A 16,154-nucleotide genomic window follows, 5' to 3' on the forward strand; every position below is an offset into this window, starting at 1 on the left:
TGCGCCAGTTTAACTACGTTACCTTCAGTTGTTATAAGAATGCTGTATATATCAAATATGACTTAAAAGAAATTTGATTTTGCAATTTAAGGCTTTGAAATTGGGCCTCTGTCTCTTTAAAAGCTCCTGCTCTTTCTGAAACTCCGCCTTCAGGAAGTCATAAAAACATGGCTCCTTTATTAACCCTTTAACAACATTTTATCATCGTTCCACTGAGAAGTAGCTCCTATAATGAGTTCAGCATATGTACAGTTCCATCAGCTGTTTGCTAATTGCTGCTGGCTAGTCTGAAGGAGCCGAGTTGCAGGGAAGGCTGCTGGAAATATTGACCACTGTAACTTGGCAGTAAATGGTTAAAAACTAATGGTTTGATTAATAAAATCATATTTAAGCACACAACAGTTATCTTGAAGGTTCTATTTATGCATAAGTCTGGAGCATAGACGGCCACATAAAAGCTGCGGCGGGCCGGATTTGGCCCCCAGGCCTTATGTTTGGCACACCTGCTCTAACTGATAGCAGGTTGTTCTTCTGACTATCATCACAAAATGACGGACCTGTGGAGTCAAAGCTGCTGCTTTATGTTTTGATCTAAATTAAGGGGATTTTATTGTTCTTTTTTGCCAAATCAAATACCAGAAGCATTTATACCCAAGTCAAAAAATGAGCAGCCAATTCCATGTGATCGCAGTGATTGAACTTTGACCTCACCAGAGAAGTCATGGTGAACCCGATGACCTCTATGCAGCCGTCGTCGTGACGCTGAGGTTCAAAGTCTTGACTCTCACTGGGGTTTCCCCACGGCGTGGTGCCGGCACAGTACCTGCAGAAAAAAACAAGAACGATCCGAGGAGTTTAAATGATTCGCTGAAGACACAGAGACAATGCTTTAATGCACTGTAAAAAATATTCCTCTACTGTTCTACAACCTGGGAATGTTGAGGAAGAGGAGGCACTGCAGCTTCATCTCCTGGACTTTGGCCGTCAGATCCGTGCCGTCACACTTTGAGAAAATACAGACGGGGTTAAAGGTGAGACGACCGTAATTAAAACTGATTAAAACAGAATAATATGTGTACCGAGTGCAGATACATAAAATCACAGCTCAGCTGAAGTGAATCAGGAAAATAAATATTTCAATAAAAGAGGGAAAATGACTGAAAAACAATAAATATTGAGCAAAATTTATTATTTATTATTTCTAAATAATCAAATTTCAGGACAAAATCTTCCCTTGCTGCCAGTAGTGGTGTGTAGACTCCTACTAATCTGCTAATAGCAAAGCTAATTTTTTGTTTAGCTAACTTTGAAACTGTTTAGCTTCCCCTAAATAAATGTTTCCAGGGCGATAATTTACTTGGCTGTTTTGTGAACTTTCAGTTGGATAAAGTTTGACGTCTGTGTTGTTCCTCAAGTAATGAGTGGTTTATAAGCATGCTCTTATTTTGAAATGTGTCAACATTGTTTACGCAGCAAACAATGTGGCTGCATCATTATTGTTTGCTGCAGCAGTTCCATTTCTACAACAGTGCATTAGGGCAACGTAAATAAATACATTTCTGCCAAAACACTCAAATTTTGAGAGTTCAAGTTTTTAGTTACAAAAGTCGAACATTTGATAGAAAAAAAAAAAAAATTGAGATTAATCTCAGAAATTTTCTAGAAAAATTTGGTAATTTGTGAGTTTAGAAAACCAAAAGCTTTGGACTTTTGAAACTCTGAATTTTTTGTGTTTTTTTTTCTGGAAAAATTTCTGAGTTTTCTTGTGGAAATTTTTTCTTTTCCTTGTGGTCTCGCTCAATTCCCCTCCCCCAAATAACTTCATTTAAACCTTTATTTGTACATACTGGAGGAAAATAAAACACGGACAGCAGAGAACAAGATATACACATAAACACAATAAAAGATGTAAATTATAATGTCAAAATTAAATTTGTGCTTGATGGTTGTAGTCTTTCAAGTTCAGGTATTATATAATTTGGAACTGAAGTTAGCGCTTTAGCATTAGCGGAAAAAATGTTTACAATTATTCTTTAGGGTTATCACAACTTTCTAGTTAGCATAACCCACCACTAACATTATGCCTGATTATTTATATTTTTGTGTTAAATATCTGCTACATCACAGCTGTGATAAACTAGAATATAGTATTGTTGATTTTAAAGAGAAATACTCGTTACGTTCAGACTAAATACACCCTGTGGCAGCAGTGGTTGTGTCAGAGAAAACATGAAGCTGTTTAGCTTCTATGTTTTCTGTGGCCTGGGTGGAATAATGCATCTCAGAGGCTATAAAAGGGACAGAAGAGAGGCAGTAACAAAGCCTGCTGATTTTATTGAAATGGATGAAACTTTGTTCTATCACGTTGGTTACAAAAAGCTCTGCAGTGTCACTTAAATGTGTTTTATTCTCTCTGAATGCAGGTTTGTTCAGATGGAAATTGAACCAAAATCTGCGTCTGCAGCAGTGTGTCAGACCTCAATCTGACCCGGTGATGGAAAATGATGCACAGAGCGAAATACTGGTCCTCTGAGCTTCAGAAATGAAAACCAATGGCTGTTTTTAAATGCTGCTCAGTTCTGAGAAAACGGCGTAAAGGAGAACCTGGCCGCTGCCTGCACTCACCACCACTCTGATGTGTTTGGCGAGGTCTTTGGAGCTGCCGCTCAGGAAGTCCGAAAAGGCCGTCTAAAAAAACCAAACACATACGAATGGATGTAAGACGTTTCGGAGCGGATGGACTGAAGGACCAGGATGAGAGCCGGACTCACCCCAGCGTAGAACATCTTATTCCTGAAGCGGCTGTTGAACTTCTCCGGATTGGCCTCTGAAAACACAAAACAGGAGAAAATGTGATTCTTGTTAGGATTATTGTATATTTAGTATTTGATTAAAAACCAGCCAGCAATTAAAAAATATAATGCCAACAACTCGACCTTTAGCTCAAACTGAAGTTATGTGTTTCACCAAACACAGCAACTGACTGACGACTACAGTTGCCATGTTTAAATCCTGATATACGCATCAGGATTTTACACCAAAAAACACTCAGACATTCCCAACACAAACAACAGAACATTCAGTCCGTAACAGTATTACGTTTTTAGGCTTGATGTTTATTTTGTGATTATTAATAAGCGGTGGTTGATTAGTTAATTTAAACTGCTCTGCTGATGATCTGTCAGGGATTTGGTGGTTAGGTTCCCATTTTTTTGGCTTTTAACTGAACCTAATCTCACCAAATTCCACAGCACATCTACATGATAAAGTTGTCAAAGTCAAGCTAGCTTAGCTCACATTCTTCTCTCTCCCTTGTTATTTTTTTTTATTAAAAATTTTCTCGACCTTGTTATCTAGTTGTGATTGTTGACAATAGTGTTGACAATTAATAGCAAAGCACTTTTCAGCTCCCTTTTTCTTTTATATTTCACACGTACATTTGATGTAGCGTTTTATGTTGACAACCTGGCAGCTAAAACGAAGCGCTAGCCTGCAAAAAGGTGACACCAGTAGATTGTTCAACAATAATTAAGTAAATTTTTGGAAAATTGTCTCTTCCTTTTGAGTTCTACACGTAAAAATTAACCAAACTATGAAAAAACTTAAACTGCTAACTCATAAAAACTAAAACAAAGCAATATTTAACTAATAATAACTCATTGAAAATTAGAAAACAGACTCAAAGACGCAACAAAATAAGATATAATGAAAAAACCCAAACTACTATGACTCTGGGCCGGACTGACCTCTGGATTCATGGAAGCCCAGTGTGACGTGAGCGTCGAAGCCCAGACTGAAGTAGTTGTTGAAGACATCGATTGGGAGCTGAAAAATAAACGTAAACAAACCGTGACGCAGCTGGGGGAACAATCGGTTTCATCTACGCCAAACCAGAGCTGACCTTGTCGGTCTGCTGCTCATCTCGCTCCTCGGGTCGAGCCTCGGTGTTCGGTTCCACGTTGAGGTTCCATCGATCCAGCTGGACGACGTTCCCGTCCTCCACGTGCGACAGGATCTTTGTGATGGGTTCGTCGGTGTAACCCTGAGACCGGAGCACAAAGCACAGCAGGATGATGGGAAAACATCTTCATTTATGCTCAGGGTCTTAACCTAAAGTTTATATTTCTAAACAGGGCTGAAACGATTAATCGTGATTAATTAATCTACCATTTTAGAAATTGATTAATTGTTAACTTGAGTATACAAAGTAAAAAAAAAAAGTTATTTATTGAGAGATACTGAGAGGAGCAATGAAGTCAAAACTGTAGAAAAAATACATACATTTTGCATTTAAGATTAAAAACCGGTTTTGTCTGTACATATGTTCAGACAAATTGCAATTTTAGCTTCACCTGGTTCAAATTTTGTAAATTTTGTCTATTCAATTATTAATCCAACAATAATCAGGACTACACTGTATTGATGTTAAGTCGAGCAGAATGGACAGAGGTTTTCACATGTATTCATAGGTCCAGATTCATACTTTTACTGCTGCAACTAATCATTATTTTAGTTGCCGATTAATCGATCATTGATGATTACTCACAAATTGATGATTAATCAAATAAATAATTGGCACAATCTGCAGATTTTTCATTTAATCCTTTTTATAAAATATTAAAAATAGATTAAAATAAATAAACTAATAATTAAAATATCCATTTTATTTCCCAAAATCTAATAGCGGTATTTCTTTAATGAATGCTTAATCATTTGTAGCAAAGTACAAAGAAGGTTTTTTTTAACTTAAATGCAAAATGTATATAGTTTTTGTACAATTTTACTTTCATTTCTGCTCTGAGTGTGTTGTTCTGTCAGCAATGGCCTTTTTTTAGTCCATCTACTCCAGTTAATGATTAATCAAATACTAAATTAGATGATGATTATTTCAATAGTGGATTCATCACGATTAATCGTTTCAGCCCTTTAACACAAATGATCAAATGTTCACTAAAGGAATCCTGTTGCTGGATTTTTGACAATACATTGTTTATTTTGTTATTTACAAAAGGAAATGAATTATTTGTTTATTTACATCTTTTAATGCGTTTCTAATATTGTATAAAAACCTGCAGAATCTGCCATTTTTTTTTATCAAATTAATTGATTAATTACCAGAATAATCATCAGAATAATTGGTAAGTTTTATTTCTAATTCAGAATAAAGGAAATAAAACCTGAAGCGACTGGACTCACCCCTCCCCAGTTCAGAGTCCTGGCCAGGTCGTTTCCCGTCCCCAGAGGAAGGATGGCGACCGGAGGCTGGGGGCGGAGCTTCAGCTCGTCCAACACGGACAGGATCCATCCCACCTGAACGGACAGAGGTCATGTGACCACAGGATCTGTTTTATTCACAGCTCTGCTTAATTCATCGTTTAACTCACGGTGCCGTCGCCACCGCAGGCCAGGATCCGCAGGTTGGGAACTTTGGAGTACATTTCCAGCCTGCAGGGAACAAAGAAACGGGTCTGGCTGAAATGTTTCAGGTTCCAATGTGGAATTACAACGACTGAGGAAAACTGCTTACCCCTCTCTGGGTCCTCCTTTGGTCAGGTCAAACACCTGCCGAGGGTTCAGGTACCACATGAATGACTGGATGATCTTTGCTCCCTGAAGAAGAAGAAGAAGAAGGCAGCAAATCAGCTGCTGAGTTATAGCAGTTTTTGATTGCGAAGAACTGATCAATGTGAAAAGATTGTTTAATTTTAAGAAGGCGCAGAGCGTTATTTATTAATATTTTAACAGTTTGTTAATGAGTTTCATCAACACATTTTGGCACAGCTGGTTCCTGAGAACATTCAGGATATTGATATGAACCAAAATGAAAACTACCTGATTCCCGCCGCTTTTCGGATTAACAAACACCAGCAGAGGCTTCATTAGCTGGGAGGGGAGGGGCTTCACCAGGAAGGGCTTCCAGCGGCCATCTTGGAGCTGAAGAGCCACCAAAAGATCAGGAAGTGAGCAGAGACATGATGCAAAACGCTGCGTTCAAAGCCAGTTTTAAACAAAACGCTGCGTTCAAAGCCAGTTTTAAACAAAACGCTGCGTTCAAAGCCAGTTTTAAACAAAACGCTGCGTTCAAAGCCAGTTTTAAACAAAACGCTGCGTTCAAAGCCAGTTTTAAACAAAACGCTGCGTTCAAAGCCAGTTTTAAACAAAACGCTGCGTTCAATGTCAGTTTTAAACAAAACGCTGCGTTCAATGCCAGTTTTAAACAAAACGCTGCGTTCAATGCCAGTTTTAAACAAAACGCTGCGTTCAATGCCAGTTTTAAACAAAACGCTGCGTTCAATGCCAGTTTTAAACAAAACGCTGCGTTCAAAGCCAGTTTTAAACAAAACGCTGCGTTCAAAGCCAGTTTTAAACAAAACGCTGCGTTCAATGCCAGTTTTAAACAAAACGCTGCGTTCAATGCCAGTTTTAAACAAAACGCTGCGTTCAATGCCAGTTTTAAACAAAACGCTGCGTTCAATGCCAGTTTTAAACAAAACGCTGCGTTCAATGACAGTTTTAAACAAAACGCTGCGTTCAATGCCAGTTTTAAACAAAACGCTGCGTTCAAAGCCAGTTTTAAACAAAACGCTGCGTTCAAAGCCAGTTTTAAACAAAACGCTGCGTTCAAAGCCAGTTTTAAACAAAACGCTGCGTTCAAAGCCAGTTTTAAACAAAACGCTGCGTTCAATGCCAGTTTTAAACAAAACGCCATGCGCGTTCAAAGCCAGTTTTAAACAAAACGCTGCGTTCAATGTCAGTTTTAAACAAAACGCTGCGTTCAATGTCAGTTTTAAACAAAACGCTGCGTTCAATGCCAGTTTTAAACAAAACGCTGCGTTCAATGCCAGTTTTAAACAAAACGCTGCGTTCAATGTCAGTTTTAAACAAAACGCTGCGTTCAATGACAGTTTTAAACAAAACGCTGCGTTCAATGTCAGTTTTAAACAAAACGCTGCGTTCAATGCCAGTTTTAAACAAAACGCTGCGTTCAATGCCAGTTTTAAACAAAACGCTGCGTTCAATGCCAGTTTTAAACAAAACGCTGCGTTCAATGCCAGTTTTAAACAAAACGCGCTGCTCAATGCCAGTTTTAAACAAAACGCTGCGCTTCAATGCCAGTTTTAAACAAAACGCGCATGCTCAATGCCAGTTTTAAACAAAACCCTGCGTTCAATGTCAGTTTTAAACAAAACGCTGCGTTCAATGACAGTTTTAAACAAAACGCTGCGTTCAATGTCAGTTTTAAACAAAACGCTGCGTTCAATGTCAGTTTTAAACAAAACGCTGCGTTCAATGTCAGTTTTAAACAAAACGCTGCGTTCAAAGCCAGTTTTAAACAAAACGCTGCGTTCAATGCCAGTTTTAAACAAAACGCTGCGTTCAATGCCAGTTTTAAACAAAACGCTGCGTTCAATGCCAGTTTTAAACAAAACGCTGCGTTCAATGTCAGTTTTAAACAAAACGCTGCGTTCAATGCCAGTTTTAAACAAAACGCTGCGTTCAATGCCAGTTTTAAACAAAACGCTGCGTTCAATGCCAGTTTTAAACTGCATTCAGAGTCACTATGAACCAGAAAAAGCTAGATCGAATGTCATTATAGGCCAAACTGCATTCACTAAAGAAGAAGATTACTTGTGAAGTAAATACTATATCTTATGCTGGCATCTTGCTCAGCACGTAAAGCGCCGTTTCGCTGACCTCTGCTCCCTTCTTGGTCGACTTGTTGCACTTCAGTGACGTCCGTTTCTTCTTCTTACTGGATTTCAGAGACGTCTGCAGAAAAAACAGAAACTATTATCAACTGCAGACTTTCCTCTAGGCTTTGAGCAACTGATCAGTTTTTGGCACACCGCCCCTCCCATTAATCCTTCAGACACAAGGATCAATAAAATATTTTAAGATTTATGGTGGAGGTCAGACTGAGGATAGAGTTACTAGAAATTTAATTAAAAAAACACTTCATTGATTCCAAAGAGATATTAAATAAATTAAGATAAAGTCAGTTCTAATTTATAAACAGATTATTTATCTTTGTCAGTCAAACAAGATAATGAGGTTCATGTGTATTTGGCAAACGTTTTTGCAGACAGGACTTTAGGTAGAAGAAAATTAACATCAAAAAACCTCAGAAATGTTAAGATTAATCTCAGAAATTTTCTATAAAAAAATAAAGAAATTACTGAGTTTCAAAAGTTAAAATGTGGAAAGAAAATAAATTCTGAAATTTTGAGATTAGTCTCAGAGATTTTCTGGAAAAAAAAAACAAGTTTAAAATTTGTTTGAAAAAACAGAAATTTGAAAACTAAACTCAGAAATTTTGTAGAAAAAATCTTGAAAATGTCTGAGCTCCAAAAGTTATGAATTTGTGAGAAAAAAACTGAGATTTCAAGATTAATTTCAGAACTTTCTAGAAAAAAAAAAGTTTTAAAGGTTGAGAATCTTTAATTTTGAAACTTAGAAATTTCTTTAAAAAAAGGTTTCTAGAAAATTTGACTAATCTCAAAACTTCTTAGTTTTTTGATGGAAACTTACACCTAATTTTTTCCCCATATAAATTAACCCTAATATGCCGACATAAAAACTGAGTGAAAAAGCAGCAAGAACAAAATAAAAACTTCCATGAGAGTCTGGAGATCCAGACCAGTTTAAAAGGATGACGGGGGGCTCTGGATCACAGAAAGGAAAAACAGGAAGTAGTTGGGAGGTTCACTGGAGTTTAAAACCCAGGAGGCTGCGTAAAAAACATTTCTGGACAGTAAATACCTGCGGCTTGCGGACTCTGATGATCCATGTTGGAGGGACGATGACGGCAGCGTGGGCCCCCAGGGAGCAGCACTCCTCTATCTGCTGCAGCATGAAGCACGTCACCTTGTTGTGATACTGAAACAGAGACGGAGAGTCAGCTGGCAGGAAGTTACCTGGACCTTTGTGTTAACGACGTTAACTCACCGCCTGTTTGCACCACGAGCAGCTGATGGCTACGATCTCTTTGCTGTGAAATGTAAACTTCTGCTGGAAGCCCTGTTGGTGACATGATGGAGGCTCAGTTAGAGGAGCTGTCCATCTGAAACTCGCAGGTTTGATTCCAGTTTCCTCCTTTCACAAGTTGATATGCAAGTTGCCCATTGACCGGTAGTCAATATGACTAGAAAACTGCTAAATAAATTCATTCTTTTATTTAGATCCCCATTAGTTGCAGTTTTCTGTATGACATACATAGATTACACGATAAATTCAAACTAAAAGTAACTATAAAATAAACAAATACAATATAGAGGCCATAGATCAAAAATAAATTATACTATGATGAAAAACATATTAAAGAGCATGTGCTTCAATATGTCAAGCAACACATATACAGAAAACTCACACAATCAATATAACACATAAAATTACTGAGAAATACCTTCTTAAAGCTGTTCATAATTCATACCCGTTTCACCATTTTATTTTAGAAAACTCTCCGCCCTAAACTCTTGAAACAGTTCCTGATTGTAACCAGCAGCAGAAACTTTGCAGCTTCTCTGTGTGTGGTTGCTATGGCAACTCCCTCTTCTTTTGAGGAGCCTGCAGCACTGCTCCACTCACCAGCCTCAAACCGTCACTGTGTACAAACTGTAAGTTGTAAATTCTTGAACCATGAGTGTTAGAACCTTTTAGCGGGCATTCATACACGCTTTTATGTGTCTACAGAGTTTTATTTAGGAGGTACGAAAGGTTAAAGAGAGCCTTCAGTTTTATTTTAGAAAGAAAAATTCTGAGTTAAAATACAATGGGAGTGAAATAGAGTTTGGGTGTGAACTCTCTGCACTTAGGACCAGACTGACAGAAAACTGTAAGTCCTATGGCAGTGAAAGAGAAACTGGGTGAAAGTGGAGAGAAATACCAACGTTTTGATGTATGAAATGAACATGTGGAGATAAAACTGTGGGGGTGAGAGTAGTTTAAATCAAACAAATTCCAGAGGTTATGGTGATATTATTTCACTCTAAGCTAAACATTCTGATGGAAAATGGGAAAAAAACCTTCAAATTTACTTTGTAAAAACAGAAACAAGTTGTTTAAGGTTTGAATGGTTGTTTTATAAGTTAATGTGGGAAATGTTAGATTTTTTCCTACATTTTTAAGCTCCTACCTAAAGTCATACTATTCTTGTTCCTGAGATGTTCTGATGAACTTTTTGTTTTTCCAGCAATGTGGGAGGAGTAGTAAACAGAACTTTCATTAACTGCTAAATGTCCCCAAACCAACGATAATTTTAGATGGAAAACAACTATAAGCAGAAGAACTACTGAAGGAAATAGTTAAACAGAACAAAAATTCATCCAGTCAGAAACCAACCTTCCCACACTGCCGACACTTCCCAGTCTGCCGTCTCCTGTGGACCCAGTGATGTCGAACGACGTTGGCCTGGAGAACGAGACGTTTTTCAGAGCATTATTTACCTCAACGTTACGTCAACAGTGAACACTTTCAGATCGTGAACATGCGCCACTGACCTCACGGACGGCTCGAGACGCCGGTTCCCTGAACGACGGTTTGCACCTGAAGTTAATCTGGGCAGAGGACAGAAACCTTGAGCTGGGGAGGAGAGACATCTGAGACGAGGTGCTGACCTGGAGCTCATTTACCTTCTCCAGCTGCTCCATGCACATGACGTGCACCGATATCTTACAGCCAGCACATTTCATCCGTGGTACGGACTTTTGCTGGAAAAACAGATCGAGTTCACGGTGAGTCAGGGACATTTTCCCAAACCATGCTTAGGGCCCCAGAAAGGCTTGGGCCGGCCCTGATAGAGTTGTTCCTCTTATCCCGCTGACTGGGACCAAAAACAAACCAGTGGAGGTGAACTCACCAGAGACTTGGCGACGCAGAACTGTTCTCCAACATAACAGAAGTCTCCAGAAACACTGGCTTCGAACCAGATGTGTTCCCCGTACTGGGCGTTCTCCTGCAACCCCAAATACACAAAAATGATTCACTGGGAACCAATGGGAACCCAGCTGCGTTTAATTTCTGAATGAAAAACGTGACTTACGCTCCAGTCAATGGTGCTGTTGGGCTGCTGAGAGTCCGTCTGTCCGGACGCGTTGGACTGAGTCGCAGCGTTCTGCAGGCCCGACTTGGCGATGGCTTTCCTGAAAACGGTAGAAGAAAAAACCCTCTGAGAAAGTTTCATTTACATTGGCCGTTAAAACAATTTAAGATTAATGGTACTAAATGTGACCAGAACTAACGTCATTTCATTTCAGTTGCATAGAAATGTCTTCCCATCATTACTAAATAAAATGTATGATGTAAATTATTGTAAACACTAATTACTACAGAAGTATTGATCACTAATTTTATGCTGTGCTAAAAAGAAAATGCAGCCCAAACTCTCCTAAAAATAGTGAAATAGTCCTTTAATTTAGTTCTGATTCCACTGAACTTCAGTGATATTCAGAGAAGCACAAGGATGTTTACACACAGTGACAAAACCGTGCAAAGCACTAGGGGGCGCTGTTCCATACTAACTTGGTTCAATTATGTTTGGACTCCAACCAACAACACTTTGAGAGCTAATGGTGAGCCACAGGCCATGCTACCCAGGGCAGAGAGACTTTTGACCGATATTACGTTCCATCATGTTTGAACAAAGAATTATTATGCTTCTAGATTATAATTTTACACATTTTCCCCCTGATTAACTCAGAAGAAATATTTTTGTCCCTACAGCTTTTAAAAATTTCAAACTTTGGAGCAAAACTTTAACTATGAGCAAGATTTTATCCATCCTTACAGTATTTCTACATTTAGAGATTACATCATTAGACGCAGTCATTAGTCCAAGTTTTCACTCTCCTTTGTTTTCTGTAAAATAGCAACCCCAGTAGAGTTCCACTCGTTACTTAGCAACCCCAGCAGAGTTCTGCCTGTTACCTAACAACCCCACAAGAGTTCTGCCAGTTACCTAGCAACCCCGGCAGAGTTCCAACATGTTTCGTCAGCTGCTTTTACTGCTGTATGCACTGTACAATGGCTGCTGGAACAGACAAGTGTTTTGTTGTTGACCTACTTTTCAGAAACCACTTGCTGCATTCTTGTTGGTATGCAGGAGGCTCTACTTGTGCTTTTCAAAGGTGTGTGGTTGTATAATTTTGCATCTGTTTGTAGCTATTTTTATGTGCCAGTGTAAACATTGAGTTTAGCCAGGAGCAGCTTATTTGGATTTAAAGTGACAGGAGGCCCTAAAACAATTTAAAACAACCTATTTTGATCAGACTAAAATCGAATTTTCTAAGAATGATTTAGTGAAAAGAGGTAATGAACATGTTTTGAATAGACTGATCCTAAACTGTTCAAGGAATCATAATAGGTCACCTATAAGTTCTTAGATATTTGGGTTTTCATCATACAGAGCTAAATTAGTGTGCAGACAGCAGCTGGACTACATACAGCAAGAAGGCACTCAGACTCTCCACGCGGGAGTCGTAGCTGTGGGGCCCCAGCGGGCTGAGGGGCCCGGGGCCCCTGTAGAAGGCCGGGTGGTTGAGGTAGTAGACGGAGCTCTTGCGGCAGGGCAGCGGGTGGCCTCTGCCTGGCCAGGGGCTCCCAGCCTTAGAGACGGTGGAGATCTTCCTCCTCTTCCTCTGGCTGGAGCCGCGGTAGCAGACGAACGGGGACAGGTCTCCGGCGAACACCTGGGAGGAGTTTCTGCGAAGGCAGCGAGGGGCCCGGATCAGGGGCCGCGATTGAGACAGAACATCAGGGGTCTTCCTCAGCACCTGCAGGGCGGAGGTAGAGAGGGAGGAGGTGGAGGCTTCGTCCTCCTTTTCCTCCTCAGGCAGTTGCTCCGTCTCCGACAGCAGGCTGCCTTCTGATTGGCTGTTGCTGGAGCAATCGCTGCTGTCGTCGTCTCGGTCCGATTGGAGGCTGCTGGAGCGGGAAAATGCCGCTCTGTTGTTAACTCCGCCCCTCACCTCCACCTGCTGTTCCCCTGTGGGAAGCCCCGCCCCCAGGCCGCCGCCCTCGCCCTCCTCGTCCTCCTCCGCCATCTGGATGAGGCTGGCCAGCAGCATGGATGGCCCCAGCAGGTGGGTGTCAATACTCCGCAGCTTCCCCACCTTCTTCCGACACACGGCGAACCGCGGGTTCAGGCTGGGCGTGGTGGTGCTGGACCGCCGGCGGCCATGCTTTTTCTTTGGCGCCGGCGGCTGGACGGTAGAGCGTCGGCGCTGCGTCAGGGCGGAGGATGGGAGGCCCACGCTGGAGCGGCGGCGGGCCTTACTAGTGGGGATGGCGACGCTGGGCCGGCGCTGGCGGCAGGCGGCGGCAGGGTCCGCCTCCAGGGACGCTTCCTTCCTCCTGAAGTGACGACGGAAAAATGTGTCCATGTTGGACGTGGAGGGGTCTCTTACGGCTGTTGGTGTAGAAAATTATGCCGAGTTACCGGGACTGATCTCAGTGAGAAGTAGGGGTTCGTTATCTCGTTTATCGTTTATCACGATAAATTATAAGATTTTGATTTATCATTAATGATAATTAAAGCCCCTAAAACTGTCTGAATTGCTGGGATTGTTAATGTATTTGGACCACTGGACCACCTCTCTCAGTGACTGCGTTTCCATTACAGATGTGAGCAAAACTTTGTTGGTATTTCTTTAATGTCAAGAGAAACAAATTTCGCAATTCCGACGTTTCCATCAAATAAAAAACGCAATTGAAATCACATGTGAATATGAAAAACATGCTGCGCCATCATCCTCTATGACTTCCTGTTTTTATTATTTCCACCAGTGGTAACATCCGGTTGTTGATCACATGACTGGTGTGATGCGAAAAAATGTCTCCATTGCAGTTCTGAACTAATTTCGACATGGCCAAAACAAACGCTTCATCCTGGCACTAAAACGTTTCTCAAACTTGCCATTTCTATGAAGCAAATTTATTTTTGTAATTGCAGTTTGCAGGAATGTAAGGATCAGAGGTTAAGAACTGTTGCAAACGGCATAATGGAGGAGCATTGTTATGACAACTTGCTGAAGTCAGAGTGTCGGAAGAGTAGAACCTTCTTAAAGAGACAGAGGTCCATTTTCAATGGGTCTAATTGCAACATCAAGTTTCTTTTAATTTATTAACCACTAATCGATTAATCAAATTAAAAATTAGATTTAATTTAACCATTTGTCATGCAATATTATAAATGCATTAAACAAAGACAACTGTGTTTTTATCCTGAATGCAAAATGTATATAATTTTTATACAGTTTTGGCTAAATTACTGTTCTTAATGTGTTGGAATTTTTTTCTCCAAATGCCCTTTTTGAGTCTGTACAGTCCAACTGTTAATCAGTTACTAAATGAGTTGATGATTATTTCAATAATTGATTAATCACAATTAATAATTTCAGCCTTACTCGATTATGCTTTAAAATGTCACCATGTGCCTGGAAAGTATTTCCTGCTGCCTCTTTAAGGCTGGTTAATCCACAGGTAAATGACCTGACGTGTTTTATGTCCAACAGGTTCACGTTAAACTCACATCTCAGCAGACTGCAGGAGCAGGCAGCTTCTTTCTCCTCTTTTCTGTCTCTTTCTTTAAGGAAGTTTGTGTGGTTTGGTAAAACCGGACTGAACGCCATTTATCTGCAAAATTTCCCCTGAAATGTTTGAACTCCTTCCTGTGGACGCAGAGGACAGTCTACCTCCTCCTGGTGGCGACAGCAGCTGTCTGACTGCTCGGTTCATTCAGGCTGAATAAAGGTCTCCATGTTACAGAAGCACCTGGAACATGAATTATAAATCGCTCACGGGAAGTGAGGCTTTCACTCCTCGGGAGAATCAGCACGGCGACAGGAAGCTGTCATCGCCTCAAACCACAACTGTAATTAAAGCCACGACAACCTGCTGCTTTCCAGGCCTCCGAACAGAAAACATCAGGAATCTGAGTCTGAAACGCAACCATCAGCGGTCTGAACGCTCAGACTTATTATCCATCACTGCAAAAACAAAAACTTACTATGCACTTTTGGTTCTAGTTTCTCATGCAAATATCTCAGTACACTTGAAATAAAACAAAACTAACTTTTGAGTAACTTTTCAACAATATATAGAAGCTTGTTTTCAGTAAATAATACCTTGAAATTGATTTTTTTTAAAAGCACTTATTCCACTATCAGATAATTTTTTCAAAATGTCATAAGTGAAATAATTTGATAGTGGAACTAGTACATTTTATCAATGTTAAGGTATTTACTGAAAACAAGCACCTGTATATTCCAAAAAACATCACAGAAGCTTATTTTTGGAAACTCCTGTATTTCAAGTTAGTGCACTTGAAATATGAGAAAACTAAGATTTTTTCATTAGACTAAACCAAAATACTTAGTAAAAATTTGTGTTTTTGCAGTGCATCGAGAAACTGAGCCTCTGTATAGAAGTCCAAACGTCAAGAATCAAACAGAAATTTGTCCGAAAAAAAAGCACACAAATGATGAAAAGATGATTAAAAGAAAAAACTACAAAGAGAGACAGAAAAAGTCCATAAAAAACAGCAAAACGCCCAAAGAACCCAAAAGAACCAACCCAGAAAGAAGCTAAACAAGCTCCAAAACAATGCAAAAACATGCATCATGAAAAACTGACAGAAAGAATGGCAACAAAACAATCAATTAAAGAAAACAACCTAAAGACGTATAAATTAGAAAAAACAAAAAGATGTTAAACAAACTAAAATCACGTTAAAGGAAACAAAATAATCTGAATGGATTATCTATAAGAGGACAAACAAAAAGAGCTAAATGTCTAAACAGACGAGTCAACAGAAACACAGGAGGAACCTGGACGACAAGTCGCTACTTCCTGTTCTGCCAGCCTTGCTCCACCTTTAGAGAGGGTCACCAGTATCACCGGTGTTCCCAGTATTCCCAGTGTGTCTGCAGCAGAGGGTGTGATCCCTGATCCCTGCTGTGTTTCCTCGACTGTCGGCTCCAGCAGATTAGCAGGAAGACGTTACGTGAGCGTCTGCCGGCAGATTATCAGGGACAGCAGCTATTTATAGACCCTCGTCTTCCTCACAGTCACTCTGCAGCCTCACCTCCTACCCATCTCACCTGCTCCCCATCTCGCCTCCTACCCATCTCACCTGCTCCCCATCTCGCCTCCTACCCATC

The 16,154-nt window shown here is 40.2% G+C and overlaps 1 protein-coding gene across 3 annotated transcripts in view; it reads right to left on the minus strand.

Moving 5' to 3' along the window:
• The window catches only part of dgkzb (diacylglycerol kinase, zeta b), a 53,827-nt gene that overhangs the window by 13,792 nt on the left and 23,881 nt on the right, over positions 1 to 16,154 (minus strand). For 2 of the 3 annotated variants that reach the window (XM_044125931.1, XM_044125930.1), the window contains exons 1-19: positions 12,439 to 13,391; positions 11,039 to 11,138; positions 10,856 to 10,951; positions 10,629 to 10,706; positions 10,497 to 10,553; positions 10,339 to 10,407; positions 8,947 to 9,018; positions 8,761 to 8,877; positions 7,696 to 7,770; positions 5,833 to 5,934; positions 5,528 to 5,610; positions 5,385 to 5,445; positions 5,197 to 5,310; positions 3,902 to 4,042; positions 3,747 to 3,825; positions 2,772 to 2,827; positions 2,626 to 2,688; positions 930 to 1,003; positions 712 to 823 (exon numbers count right to left, since the gene is read on the minus strand). In XM_044125931.1, the coding sequence (XP_043981866.1) occupies positions 712 to 823; positions 930 to 1,003; positions 2,626 to 2,688; positions 2,772 to 2,827; positions 3,747 to 3,825; positions 3,902 to 4,042; positions 5,197 to 5,310; positions 5,385 to 5,445; positions 5,528 to 5,610; positions 5,833 to 5,934; positions 7,696 to 7,770; positions 8,761 to 8,877; positions 8,947 to 9,018; positions 10,339 to 10,407; positions 10,497 to 10,553; positions 10,629 to 10,706; positions 10,856 to 10,951; positions 11,039 to 11,138; positions 12,439 to 13,376 (2,487 nt within the window). In that variant the 5' untranslated portion in view covers positions 13,377 to 13,391. Of the gene's footprint in view, positions 1 to 711; positions 824 to 929; positions 1,004 to 2,625; positions 2,689 to 2,771; positions 2,828 to 3,746; positions 3,826 to 3,901; positions 4,043 to 5,196; positions 5,311 to 5,384; positions 5,446 to 5,527; positions 5,611 to 5,832; positions 5,935 to 7,695; positions 7,771 to 8,760; positions 8,878 to 8,946; positions 9,019 to 10,338; positions 10,408 to 10,496; positions 10,554 to 10,628; positions 10,707 to 10,855; positions 10,952 to 11,038; positions 11,139 to 12,438; positions 13,392 to 16,154 lie in introns of those variants that run through there. The other variant, XM_044125932.1, reaches the window with a different exon arrangement.

This window comes from Gambusia affinis, linkage group LG08 (assembly GCF_019740435.1).
Source record: "Gambusia affinis linkage group LG08, SWU_Gaff_1.0, whole genome shotgun sequence".
NCBI classification, from domain to species: Eukaryota; Metazoa; Chordata; class Actinopteri; order Cyprinodontiformes; family Poeciliidae; genus Gambusia; species Gambusia affinis.